At 39.2% G+C, this 13,662-nt stretch overlaps 4 protein-coding genes across 6 annotated transcripts; 2 read left to right on the top strand and 2 right to left on the bottom strand.

The window, feature by feature from the left end:
* The first annotated feature begins 1,045 nt into the window (after nt 1-1,045).
* On the top strand, nt 1,046-5,959 carry LOC17885174 (calmodulin-interacting protein 111). 2 transcript variants are annotated; one of them, XM_023782047.1, is made up of 11 exons: nt 1,046-1,438; nt 1,542-1,691; nt 1,798-2,615; nt 3,029-3,230; nt 3,367-3,574; nt 3,666-4,156; nt 4,541-4,967; nt 5,051-5,131; nt 5,222-5,412; nt 5,502-5,680; nt 5,756-5,959. In XM_023782047.1, the coding sequence occupies exons 1-11, from the start codon at nt 1,142-1,144 to the stop codon at nt 5,805-5,807; spliced, it is 3,096 nt and encodes a 1,031-aa protein (XP_023637815.1). In that variant the 5' UTR covers nt 1,046-1,141; the 3' UTR covers nt 5,808-5,959. The 2 variants fall into 2 exon arrangements, with proteins under 2 accessions (XP_023637815.1, XP_006290433.1); XM_006290371.2 differs by having other exon boundaries at nt 3,029-3,233.
* Nucleotides 5,960-6,109: 150 nt separating this feature from the next.
* On the bottom strand, nt 6,110-8,351 carry LOC17884955 (cAMP-regulated phosphoprotein 21). The gene is made up of 4 exons (XM_006292641.2): nt 8,002-8,351; nt 6,782-7,394; nt 6,393-6,672; nt 6,110-6,300 (listed from the first exon to the last, which is right to left on the bottom strand). The coding sequence occupies exons 1-4, from the start codon at nt 8,120-8,122 to the stop codon at nt 6,247-6,249; spliced, it is 1,068 nt and encodes a 355-aa protein (XP_006292703.1). The 5' UTR covers nt 8,123-8,351; the 3' UTR covers nt 6,110-6,246.
* A 1,289-nt stretch (nt 8,352-9,640) lies between these two features.
* LOC17884901 (bZIP transcription factor 49) lies at nt 9,641-12,101 on the top strand. Of its 2 annotated transcripts, none has more exons than XM_006290386.2 (2): nt 9,641-11,430; nt 11,560-12,101. In XM_006290386.2, exons 1-2 carry the CDS (start codon nt 9,804-9,806, stop codon nt 11,979-11,981), a joined length of 2,049 nt encoding a protein of 682 aa, XP_006290448.1. In that variant the 5' UTR covers nt 9,641-9,803; the 3' UTR covers nt 11,982-12,101. The 2 variants fall into 2 exon arrangements, with proteins under 2 accessions (XP_006290448.1, XP_023637892.1); XM_023782124.1 differs by having other exon boundaries at nt 11,573-11,876.
* A 112-nt stretch (nt 12,102-12,213) lies between these two features.
* On the bottom strand, nt 12,214-13,589 carry LOC17887068 (psbP domain-containing protein 6, chloroplastic). The gene is made up of 3 exons (XM_023782125.1): nt 13,198-13,589; nt 12,640-12,956; nt 12,214-12,548 (listed from the first exon to the last, which is right to left on the bottom strand). The coding sequence occupies exons 1-3, from the start codon at nt 13,490-13,492 to the stop codon at nt 12,378-12,380; spliced, it is 783 nt and encodes a 260-aa protein (XP_023637893.1). The 5' UTR covers nt 13,493-13,589; the 3' UTR covers nt 12,214-12,377.
* Nucleotides 13,590-13,662: the final 73 nt, after the last annotated feature.

Here is a 13,662-nt window from a genome sequence, read left to right as displayed (position 1 = left end):
ACGTTGTCAACGTTCATCTTCCTGGCCTCAAAAAGGAACTTCTTTCAGTGAAGAGACTGATTTAAGATATGGATGGAACTTAGCGAGAGTTTAATAAGCTCTTGAGAGGAGACCTTGTATTTCCTTAGTTTGATCTAATAAAGTTTATAGTGTTCTTCTTTCAAATTATCATCTTTACTCTATGAGAATGATTAACAACAACTTCAAATAAATTTAGTACAAATGCTTTTGTTCACTCAGTTTATTAGCAATTATTATTATTAATTAATTTTCTAGTTTATCAACATTTTATTATATATAATAAATAGGGTAATATTAGAGAATAACCAAATGTTAGACAAAAATTAAATAAATAGCCATAAAACATTTTTTTATTAGGAAATAGCCATGGACGTTCATCTTCATGGTCTCAAAAGGCAATTCTTTCAGGGAAGTTCCAGTTAAAGAGAATGATTTGTAAGATATGAACGAACATAAGTGAAATTAAACTCCCTTTATTATTGGTACCAAGTGCTTGTGTTGTGCTCACCTTGTTGTGCATGTATCAATCACGATTTGAATCACTTTATTATATCCATTTCAACCATATAATAAAAAACCATCAACGTAATTATAACTCTTACAAAACCTTCGACGTTTCCACTTTCCACTGTAATCATAGTTGGCACAACTTTTCCGAATCCAATTAATTTTAATGATTTTTGTTATATATACTTCTATATGATTATATCACCAGTTTTCGTGTAGAATTAACACTAGTAGAGAATATTTTATGCGAATAATTTTTTATTTTGTCCAATTAATAAATCCAAAGTAGTAAGGGATAAACAACAAAATTGATCCCTAACCGTAATTAAAGGATGCTTTTTGAAGGATGTTTGAGTTTTTTTAAGTTCAGACAAATCATCAAACAATTAAGACAATTCATTTGAGCTTTGGGCTTATACAGTCAAAAGAAAGAGATTGGGCCTGTTTCACTAATTTCTAAAACCAACCCAATTAAACCCTAAATTAAAGGCTCTCTTTATCTCCGGCGAATGTCGCCGGCGTTCTGTAATACACTCACTGGGGGAACGAACAAGATTTGTTTTTCTTCTCTTTTCTTTACTCCGGAGTGTAGTAGATAAAGCAAAAGCTATATATGCCTTCGAAGAAGAAGCAGTCGAGGACGCCATCACGGCTATCCAATTCGGAACCGCCTGCGTCTCCCAAAACTCCGGCGTCTTCAACCACAAGTCGAGATACTGATTTCATCAACGAAGAAGAACTTAGGCGCAGTATTAAAGAAGCGTCAGCTGCGTTTCCTAGTCTTATCGGGAAATCTGCAACTATTGGAAGAGTAGCCGATGTTGCAGCAGAGTCTATCAGAGGTTCTAAGATTTGGCTATCGGAAAGTTCGATGGTCGCTGCTTCTCTCAGCCCTGGTTCCACTGTATCGGTAAAAATTGAAGCTTTTCTGCTTTTTGAGCTGTTCATACTAGATTGACACTCGTTGGATGAGAATTTTGATTCTTTCTAAAGCTTTGAAATGCTAATGATAGGTATCACTTGCTTCTCCGGAGAGTAGATTCACGAGCAACTTCCCACTCAGCTCGATAAAAGCTGAATATGGAGATGATGACAACGATTGTAGCATTGCGGATGAACCAGGGAACTATTTTGTGCTCGCCACTGTTTTCTCTTCTTCAAAGGTCCTGATGATTCTGATTCGAAACGAACTTTGCGTTCTGATATTTTGTTTTTCTCTTGGTTGGATGAAAGATTTTAACTCTCTTGTATTTTTTCAAATTCTTGCAGGTTTTGAAGGATGCTGTTCGTATTTCAGTGAATCTTTGCTATGGGCTTGGTTGTCCTGTTTCAGGCAGGACTGTTTTTGTTTATCCTATTAGCGGACCTTCTTTAAGTGATCAATTCAACGGATATGTTGGATCACATGATAAAGATGTCAACCAGCTTTCACTGCTTGCCTGCAAAGAGTTGTGTTTGGAGTTGACTCCTTTCAGGAATGTATTACAAGCTAAAAGGGATTTACTTTCTAAGGAGAAGCTTGAAAGTTCTTACGAGCAGAACGGAAATGGGAATTCAACTCCTAAGACACCATCAAACTTGCTAAAGTATAACTCTCCTCGCCCCAAATCTCCAGCTTCACCAATCACAGATGACTCTGTTTTCAGTACCAAGCAGCAGTTTCCATCTGAAAGTTCACTTGATCTACGAGAGGTGTTGAGCAATGAAAGTTCGAAAAAACTTCTGCAGATTTGTGCAAGTTCGTGGCTTTACCCTTGTAGCCTGCTATATGGGAATTTCGTTGCTGTGCCAATTCTCTCAGAAATCTTTATATTCTGTGTCAAAAGAGCTGATAAAATCCCTTCTGATACATCCTGTAGAAATCGTGCTTTTATGATAAATCAGGAAACTAAAATCTACCTCCATCATACATTGGACTTAGTATCTCAAATTCGAGAGAGAAGATCTGCGCAAGGTCTGCGGTATGATGAAGACGATGAAGGAGAAAATGTGGGATGTGAAATCTCAAAGTTAGGTGGTCTCTCTAAAGAATACGCAATTTTAAGGGACATAATTGTTTCCTCGTCCACAAAGAATTCCTTATCAAGGTAACTATTGCAGTAATTTGAGCAGTTTGAATTTTATCTCACCACTGCACATAAATTAGGCGACTCAGTATTAGCGAAAGTGATTGTCTAATTGAAATTGAACTGTAATAGTAAACATGCATGGAAACTAGAAAAAATCTTTATGTAGTCCACCTAAGTTTTTGTTGTCGCACTCATTTATCTGTTTGTTGAACCACTGGGAAGGTTGAGAATATTGTCTAGCCAATAAAAATGAGTATTTTATACATTTTTGCCTGATGAAAGCTGTTGGTGTTCTGCCTTACTAGTTTTAAGAACATCTTCATTTAGCAAGGCTAAGTCCATCTGTTAATTTCTGTGAATATTAAACCTTCTTAGATTTTTGTTTTTACTTACAATTATTTGTATGTTTATAATTGGCATGCTCATTTTAGTCTTGGTTTGCGACCTACAAAGGGAGTGCTTATTCATGGACCTCCAGGCACAGGAAAAACATCTTTGGCTCGGTCCTTCGCCCGTGATTCTGGTGTCAACTTTTTCCCTGTGAATGGACCTGAGATTATAAGCCAGTATTTGGGCGAAAGTGAGAAAGCTTTAGATGAGGTTTTCAGATCTGCTAGCAATGCTACACCTGCTGTGGTTAGAGTTTTCCACTATCCTTTTTATTATTTAACTGAGTATTGAGATCTTTTGATATTCACTTATTACTCCAAAAATAGATATCTTATTATACTAAGTTAGTAGCTGCTTGTGAATTTTGTTTCTTGTAAAGGTGTTCATTGATGACTTGGATGCCATTGCTCCTGCCCGGAAAGAAGGAGGTGAGGAATTGTCTCAGAGGATGGTAGCTACATTACTGAATTTAATGGATGGAATAAGTAGGAGTGATGGCGTTGTCGTAATTGCTGCAACCAATAGACCTGATAGCATTGAGCCTGCCCTTAGACGGCCTGGAAGACTTGACAGGGAAATTGAAATTGGTAAGACGAGGACCTTGTGGAAGGCAGACCATCCTTGATATAGTTCAGATTCTTACTCCCTAATACTGTATATATTTCATAAATAATTTAGGTGTACCATCTTCTGCACAACGGTCCGATATACTTCACACAATTCTCCGTCGGATGCAGCACTCAGTTTCAGACATCCAGGTTGAACAGCTTGCTATGGCAACACATGGTTTTGTTGGTGCAGATCTGTGTGCACTGTGTTGTGAGGCAGCCTTTGTTTGCTTGAGGCGGCATCTTGATCAGAGATCCTCCTTTAGCAATTTGCCTCTTGAAGAAGCACCTATTGCTGAGTCCTCGACAATTTTGTCAGACATATCATCTGAGAACTCGGATTCTGCATCGTCATGTATCACTGTTTCATCCACTACTTCAGGGGCTCCGCATTCATTGGGTTTAAATGGGACAGTCTCCCTAGTAGCAGATAATCTTCAAAACAGTGGCAACTCTTGTTCTGAAGAGATGCTTAGCAAAGAAAGAGAACATACCCTAAGTGTAGGATTTGAAGATTTTGAAAATGCTAAGACCAAAATCAGACCTAGTGCCATGCGAGAGGTATTGTCATTTCCTCCTAGAAAATTTAGCTGACTTTATGATGAGCTACTCCCTCATTCTGACTCATTTTCTCTGGTTTTCTGATCTACTTAAGATGATGACCTCTTCGCTTTTTTACATGTCATATATCAAATTGCATGAATGACACTACCTATATCAATATATTGTTAGGGTGCAAACTCAGTCGACATGACTGGCTTTTTTTTTGGTCACTTCCTCTGGTTAGGGTAGGAACTGTAAAACTTTCAGTGGTCCAGCCTCTTGGTAGTTTTCTTTGAAAATTCAGATGTCTGTTACCTAGAGCGTTTTATATAGAGATGCTCCAGTGGTAAACCACACTTAACTATATCTCATCCTAATGGCTGATTGGTGTGAAACTTTTAGGTGATATTAGAGGTTCCTAAAGTTAACTGGGAAGATGTTGGTGGCCAAAACGAGGTGAAAAATCAACTAATGGAAGCAGTAGAATGGCCTCAAAAACATCAGGACGCATTTAAGAGAATAGGTACAAAGCCACCAAGTGGGATACTGATGTTCGGTCCTCCTGGATGTAGCAAGACCCTTATGGCACGTGCAGTAGCTTCTGAAGCCGGGCTCAATTTCCTTGCTGTCAAAGGTCCAGAGCTATTCAGCAAATGGGTTGGTGAATCAGAGAAGGCGGTGAGGTCCCTTTTTGCAAAGGCAAGAGCAAATGCCCCCTCCATTATCTTTTTTGATGAGATAGATAGTCTTGCCTCCATTAGGGGGAAAGAAAATGATGGAGTTTCAGTTTCAGACAGAGTTATGAGCCAACTTCTTGTGGAGCTCGATGGTTAGTAACAACCACCCTTATGATTGATACTAGATGTAGTTTTCAAATTGCCAGAGACCTGATTGCTTAAATGTCGAAATCAGGTTTGCATCAAAGAGTTGGTGTTACCGTCATTGCTGCTACAAACCGACCAGACAAGATCGATTCTGCCCTACTAAGACCTGGTCAATTACTTTCTTTCTCTGGTTCTTTTGAATTTCACAAACAAATTTGAAAGTTCGTTTGGTGAAACTGAAGATGTTATAAATTTTCAGGACGATTTGACCGCTTGTTATATGTTGGACCTCCTAATGAAGCTGATCGTGAAGCAATACTCAAAATCCATTTGCGTAAAATCCCATGCAGTTCTGATATTTGTTTAAAGGAAATTGCCTCCATTACCAAAGGCTACACAGGAGCTGACATATCATTGATATGCAGAGAAGCAGCTATTGCTGCACTCGAAGTGAGCTCTTTTCTTTAGTTTACCAGTCCTTATTTTCAGCGGAAAGCCTGAAATATTTCGCAAGTGTCTCACATTCTTTTATCAATCAGGAGAGTCTTGAAACGGAGGAAATAAGCATGCGACACTTAAAAACTGCTATTGGCCAAATCGAACCAACAGAGATTCAGTCTTACAAAGCCCTGTCTGAAAAATTCCAAAGACTTGTCCATACAGATCCACAAAGAGATGAGGAGAATACACGATCAGGAAACAAAAGCCAACCTCTATGGTAAAATTCTCTATCCAGTCTGTTCAATTTATTTGAAGCTATAAGTCATTCACCTTGATGCTATTATTTTTCCAGGGCACCATTAAAATCTGCTGTGCTGTTTCTTCGTCGCCGCATTGGTTTGTAAAGAAAAGTTGATACGAGCAAACTTGCAATTCTCCATCATTAACATTCCGCTTGGTTAAATTATATATTGTTTTTGTTGGTCTCACACAAACTTGTACCGAATCAACAGAACGAATAACATGATGTAAATATTTGGATGACTGGTTCTCATGATCTCGTGCAATGCAAACCTTAAGTAAGCCATTGTCGTAACAGTAACCAGTAACCATTCGCTTTGAAACAGAGAATTTCGATGAGTATTTGACCCAAAAAGGTAGTTCATTTGTTTCCATATCAGACAGAATCTGATCATTAAGGAACAAAAAAAAAGAAAGAAAGGTATCTTTAATCTGAATTCTGACATTACAACTCAAAATTTCCATTACAACAGTCCCTACTAGGGGAGTCCCTAGATTCTAGAAAAAAACTGGTAAAGATAAAGATTGGCAAAGAGACAACCCCTACAGGTTCCGCATGTAGTCGAAGCTCATTGGTTGTTGACTGCAGAACTGTGGCTGGAGAAACAGCACAAGTTTTCATTCTATGATCACAAATTCACAATTTCAAAAAGAAAGAAAGAAGGGAGGAAAATAAAATATTTATTTACCTGAAGAGAAGCATTCATGAACTGTTCATACGGATGAGCATACAGCATAGCTGCATTGGGCCACTGCATATACATTGCATCCCTTGAAGCATGGTTTAAAATTGTGGTGCCATAGGGACTTGTGATAGAGCTTGAAGGTGGCCTGAAGCCAAGAAAAGCAGGAGTACTTGGAATTTGGTTGTATCCAGTGAATCCCATTTCGTAGTATGGTGTAGGCATTTGCTGAATGTTGAAGGGTGGTAAATTGAAATTCTGATTCACCGGAAGGCTCCTAATGTACCTGCATTCACACACACAATTATCATCAATCATCATGTATGAAACTGACAGTAGATGTTTTTCGCTAGCATAGTAATGGGTTTGCCAAAACAAACAACTGCTTTTCATACCTATCGTGTCTTCGGTCATAATCAGGGTCAAACCGATCTTTCTCTCTGTCTCTAAATATTGCAACGCGAGATGTTGGACCACTTTCTCTGAGGCTTAAGTTCCTCTCAACCTCAACGTAAGCATTCTTAGATTCTTGCTTGTCATCTTTGTTAAGACTTGCATTCCTCCCATACACCGGACTTTCAGATGAAGAGTCATCACAATTAAGACCACTAAATATCCGTTCTCGAGCCCTGTCATATTCTTCTTTCCTCTCTTCAACACTTCTAAAAGGACCACATTTTTTTTCTAGTTCACCAGTGCCAGATCCATTAGAAGTTCGAGTCTTGATTGAAACTTTCATGCGCTCAAATTTACCATTTTCTGATGGTTTAGCCACTGGGATTTCAGACAACCGAACAGCAGGAAACTTGCTCTCTGTTGTTTTGGTCACAAGGATTCTGTTTTCATTACCATCTGCACCACTGTCTTGAACCGCTGTGACTAGTCCATAGTGGTTAGCAACACGATGGGCAGCAAGACGAAGATACGAGGTAGGAAAATGCTGGAACTCAAACTGCTGCTGTTCAGGGTTCTGCAAGAACCTTTGAACATCAAGTTCCATCCGCAGAACTGACATAACAAAGAAAAAAAAGAGAGGAATGAGTAAGAGTAATTCATGAATGGAAAAACTACACAAAAGCCAAGATAGCACCAACTGAACCAGATAACCACACAAATGCCAAGCTACTATCAACAAAACCAGATAAAGGAGATATACTCAAACAGGTATCAGATTCAAGATCTTCAACAAGTATATTAATAAGTAACACTTCTAAGCCAAAACCTACTTTATGAATCACTCGCATACAATAAAGTTTATAGCTTTGATAACATCAACCATGATTTTACAATACATGGCAAATGGGCAACTCAAAAACCGCAAATCTAAGCTGAGAGCTACTACTGTATAAAACCCAAGCTTGATTCAGAGAAGTAGAGACATATCGAAACTTGTGGCTAAATCATTCCCCTTAAATGAGCTATCAAACAATCTCCATACAACTATTTGAAATCCCTAACCACGATATAAGCTAAAATTCAGATAAAAATCAAAACTTGTTCGTCCACGCAACAAAAACCAGCTCTAATCTCAGGAAATTGGAATTTACGACACGAATCAGACAACAACAAAAAAAACAAAGTAAAAAAAAAAAAAGAAGAGAAGAACGGAGTTTACTCGTGAGACGATGGCGAGGGTTCTGCAAAGCCTCAACCAAAAAAGGATCCACACTAAACCCATAATCTCCCATAACCGCACCACCGGCTACCACGGCGTTTTCCGGCAACGCGGCGTCCATCAGAAAAGGGAATGGATGTATAGCTAGAGAGAGTTAGCTCTGGATAGAATCCTCTGTGACCTGGCCGCGTCTCTTGCTTAAACCTTGTTTCCCTTTTCCTCTCGGCAGCAAAGAGAAGAAGAAAAATCAAGAGGAAGAGGTGAATCGAAATCGTAGCATATTGAGGGCGGCGAGAGAGAAAGATGAATGCAAAGCAAATCTTATCTCTCTCTCTCTCGGGAAGCCAAAGCAAACGAGAGGGAAAGGAAACTTTATATTTTCTCCTCTTTTTTATTAATTTTGTTTTCCATTTAATTGCAAATAATCTCATACATAAGTTTTTTCTTTTTTATTACAATCATAAATTCTTTTTTCTTTTGACATCAAATATAAAATATTTTTTTAGAAAAAAATACACATCTATATAAAACCAAAATATATTAACGGTGGAAAATACTAGAAAAAATAGTCCCGGAGAAATGAGGTTTCAACTTCCAATTAATCTCGAAGATTTGGGCATCAGTTTATAAGCAGGCGTACGTAGAGACAATAGTGACTCAGCCTCATCGTAATATATAAATGCATATTTCATCTTCAATACAATTTGCTTTAGGCCCTTTACGTGGAATGGGATGTTTTTCTTAGCCTTGGCGCGGTGGGGCGGGGTCTACACTTTCTTAGGACAAAGAAGTTAAGGATTCGTGTGTTGCAAGAAGGACGCTGAGAAGGAGGAGACACAAGGGGGGATGGTCCAGGATTTTCTTTACGAGATGCATGACAGGGTTTTCCCAATTGGGGCATCTTTGCTTGGGTGCTAATTCGTGATGTTGTTATATTACTACTGTGTTATATTATGATCCGAAGTGAAACAGAATGAATGAGGTGTGTTGACCTCTAAAGGTACTCTTCTACCGTAAGGATATATGGACTAGTATTATTATGTCGAGAACACAATGTGTTTGTATTATATTATCAGCCTATTAGCTGAGAATCTTGCAATCATCTTTATGTTAATATATGCTTAATTAACATATACGTTAAGATCACAGCATAGGATGTTAGTATCAAGTAGGATCCAGAGTCCAAAGATCATTCTTTTGTTGTGTTTAGTGTTTACCGTCAGAATTCTATTTATATATATATATAGATGGCTGCTGGATGGTTATACTTGGTCGCCGGATTTGTAATGTATAGCTGATAATCATCTATTAATTAAAAAAACATAATAATGATGCTAGAAGAAAGGAGACATGCTTGACGTCAAAGAGACTCCAAAACGACACAAGAGTGTTGTTAGAAGAAAGTTTTGAACATAAAAAAAAAAAAGAAGATTAGATTAAGTTTTAAAGATCCAAATATCTAAAGATAGAACTTTATCTTCTGGAGAGGAGGAGTAAAGAGAGATCGATCTCCTAATTAAATAAAAAAGTCGAAATTAATAAAAGACGTTAAAAGAGAGCATATATAAACAACCCCTGCTCTGCTCTGCAGCATCACTCCAAAGCTTAATGCAGTCAACGTGCACTTCAATGTCACCACGCTCCTTTTTTTTCTATTACATTCGTCCATTTAATTCATCAAATCTGCTGATCTTGAGTGACACTCACGCGCCGAAGCGGGAGAAGAAGGAGGCCAACGTCCTTGTCTCCTATAATACATCCTCACTCTTTTAGTAATCCTTAAACCTTGAAGCTTTCCTAAAATGGCGGAACCACCTCTGGAGGAGCTTCCTGACACTTCTCTTACTTTCTCTTCCATCGCCATCCCTCCTCTTTCAGTTGTTGATTTCTGCAATTCTACCTCCGATCGTCAAGCTCTCCTTGGGAACTCGATCTCCGACCTGATCGAAAACGACGGAGACGGAGACTTCGATTTCACTTTTGCAGACAGTATTGGTGACCTTTATTTTCCATCTGAGAACGAATCCTTCTTCACTCCTCTTGACGCTACCAATCTAGAATTGTTCCGTGGATTTACGCCGGCGTCGGGAATTTCAGGCGAAGATGACGCGGATAAGAATGATAACGGCGTGTTGATTTCTACTTCAGCCTCCTGCGATCAGGAATCGCCTAAGGATTCTGATTGCTCCGATACTACTACTCATAGCTTGAGTTCATCGACTCCAGAGTTGGTGAATTACGTCTCTCATATCCTGGAAGCTACAAATGCGTCGTCTTCACTTGGATCCGCACAAATGGTGATCGATCAGAAACTTAAGGTGGAGGAGGAAGCCACTACGTATAAGACATCTATTCCGAAGAGGAGAAAAGAGATTGATGAAGAAGATACCAGCAACGAATCTTGGAACAACAAGTACAGGAGAATGGATCGAGATGGTTTTGCAGGTATTGGTGTCGCAGAAGATGATCAGAAGAGGAACGTGAGACTCATTAGAAACCGTGAAAGTGCTCACCTTTCAAGACAGAGGAAGAGACATTACGTTGAGGAGTTAGAAGATAAAGTCAAGATTATGCATTCCACTATATGTGATTTGAACAGTAAGATGTCTTTTTTCATGGCTGAAAATGTCACTTTGAGGCACCAGGTGAGCTCCGGAAGTAATATATATCTACCACTTCAGCCACGGCCTGGAATATATTCAGTGCCTTATCCATGTTTGCCGTATCCGGCTTATATGGTTAAACCTCAGGGTTCTCAAGTGGCTTTGCTTCCTATTCCTCGATTGAAACCACAACAATCCGTGGCTAAGGTGAAGAAGTTCAAGAAGGTTGCTAGTTTTAGTGTTCTTGGTATTCTGTTTTGTCTATTTTTGTTTGGTGCATTGGCTCCCATTGTGAACATTAGCTATAAGTCTAACTACGTCACTGACTGGGTTTATGATCAGTCTAGAGGGAGAGTTTTGGATGTTAATGGTTACTTGGATGTGTCTGTTAATAGTAACAGAGCACATTGTGGGAGAGATTCTGATCAAGAAATGGGAAGAAACGTTTCTGCAACAGAGACCTCGGGGCCTCCTCGAAATAGTAGTGAACCTCTAGTTGCATCTCTATTTGTTCCGAGGAATGACAAGCTTGTGAAGATCGATGGAAATTTGATTATTCATTCTATTACGGAGAGTGAGAAATCCATGGCTACTGAAACGAAGAACGAAGGAGGGAAATGCGATGAATCAACTACTAATAAAGGTGATTTTCATGCATTGCCTTTACCTGACTCGACAAAGACCGATGATATGTCTAAGAACATCTATAGCAAGAAGCGGAAAGCCCTGTCATCGTCTGGCTATAATGATGCTTCAGAAGACCAACTAAAATCAACAACAACAGCCAATGGTAAAATGCAGCAATGGTTTCGTGAAGGTGTTGCAGGTATTCACAAGTTTCCAATGTTTCTGATTCTCCCCTTGAGACATAAAGAGTAGTCTTTAGCTAGAATAGTGGACTGAGTCGTTTGCATTTGCATATAATAACACCCTCTTTTAATGTATCCACTGATAGGGCCAATGTTCAGTTCAGGGATGTGCACCAGCGTTTTTCAGTTCGATGTCTCCACAACCTCAGGCGCCATCATTCCTGCTTCTCCACCTATTCAACAGTCTGAGCACACCACTGATACACACAAGGGAAAACAGAATAGAAGAATCCTCCGTGGTGGTCTTCCGGTATCTGATTTTAATCTTACCAAAGAGCATAACAGCTCAAGCAACAAGACCCTCCAGGACACCAAGCCTTCCACGTCAATGATTGTTTCTGTGCTTGTTGATCCCAGAGAAGGCGGTGAAGGAGACATTGACGGGATGATGGGAGTAACAAAATCACTGTCCCGAGTTTTTATAGTCTTGCTTGTGGACGATGTGAAGTATGTAACATACTCATGCGTTCTTCCACAACCTGAAGTCCCTCATCTCATGACCACTTGACTTCCTCTGTATGCAGAAACCATAAAAGAAGGGAGTTTCCACACAATGTGTCAGAATCTAAGTAACATCTTGTACCGTTGTTCGCTTTTTGAATCAAATATAGAAATCCTAACCCTGTAATCTGTTGCTCTTTATAACCCGAGAAAAATTATACATCAGGCCTATTCATTGTCTAATGTTTACGATTAGAGTAGAGACAAGCTGAGGAAACTATCACTGAGATCTGTCTCAATCACGAAGCAAAAGAAATAGTAAAAAACTATGTAATTTTGAGTCATAGCTCGAACTTACAGTAGAAAAGAATCCGAGTTTATTGTACTACACACAGACACTCACTTCACACATACCGTTTGCTCTTTGGTTTCTTGAGTCCAGAATTCGACAGTAACTCAGGATTTACAGTTGAAAAGAATCAAGAATGGCTTGAAGAGTCTTCTGTGAGCTCTGCCATTGCTTTTCAGTAGCACTCACAACAAACAGAACCACCGTGTTTCCTTTTGCTGTCGCTTTTGCAAGATTGTGACTTCCTGTGAGAGCAAATGGCGTCTCCAACACATACTTGTAGTACTGTCACAAGAAGATATAAACCAAAACATACTCAGAAACTTTCCTCAATGATTGATCAGTCAGAGAAGCAAGCCACTTATTGTGTCATTACCGTTTGATCTCCAATCTTTTCGATTGAAGTGTCAACAAGTTCATCAGAGTCATAAGAGTTTCCAGTGACAAAGGGACCAAGAGAAGCAATCACTTTCTCGGGCTCACCAAGATCTTCAATGGTTGCATTTGGTTTGTTGGTTAAGCGGATCAAAGGAGATGCGACTACTTGAACTTTGCCTTGCTTCTCATTCTCAAACTTCACTTCGATCCATGGCTCTGCACATTTTGGTTGGCAGTAATTACCTGACAAAATGTTGGCTATTCGCAACTGTTTCCAGTTTGGCGGTAGAACAAACTGATAGGGCTGAACATTTCCTGCAACCAGACTAGATTTCAAAGATCATTAATTTAAAAGTTCATAAAACCAATCCACCACACTCAAGCACAAGGAAATGGAAATAAAAAAAACAGAACCAAACTAAAATTCTTCAAACCAAAATCATATCAAACGGTAATGTTGTGAATAAGCCAAACTGAACTAAGTAATTCACCACTATAATCAAATTCATTAAGTAAAGGAACAATGCAAAACAGGAAGAATGGGATTAGGCATCACCTGCGCGGAGAGCAGGAGTATCAGAAGGTTTGGCTTTGAAGAGGACGAAGGAAGGATCAGACGGAGATGGAGGTAAGAATGATCCAACTTCCACCTCACGCGCCTCCGATATCGGAGCTTCTTTCAACTGCAGAATCGCCGGAATAGCCACCGCAGATTTCAGCAGCAGCTCTCTTCTTCTTGGTTGTTGTTGCAACGATGCAACAGCTACGCCAGTCCTTACTTTATTCGAGGCTGGACATTTCGTAGAGGACGAAAAGATTTTAGATGTCGGAACTAGAGACGCAGTCGCCATTTTTTTCAATTTTTTTGGTCGGAATACAAAAGCTGAATGTTACGTTTTCTTGAGAGGTTGAAAGTGTTCAGGTTTTGGTGTCAAGTCGGATAAGGTGACTTGGAAAGACAAAATGGAGTCTTCGGTCCACACAACTTATTAGAGAAAATGCGAAAATGCCCTCCAATTCA

This window comes from Capsella rubella, unplaced genomic scaffold (genome assembly GCF_000375325.1).
Source record: "Capsella rubella cultivar Monte Gargano unplaced genomic scaffold, Caprub1_0 scaffold_5, whole genome shotgun sequence".
In the NCBI taxonomy this organism is placed as follows: Eukaryota; Viridiplantae; Streptophyta; class Magnoliopsida; order Brassicales; family Brassicaceae; genus Capsella; species Capsella rubella.
The sequence above is the reverse complement of the archived record's forward strand: the minus strand, read 5'-3'. Positions and strand labels throughout refer to the sequence as shown.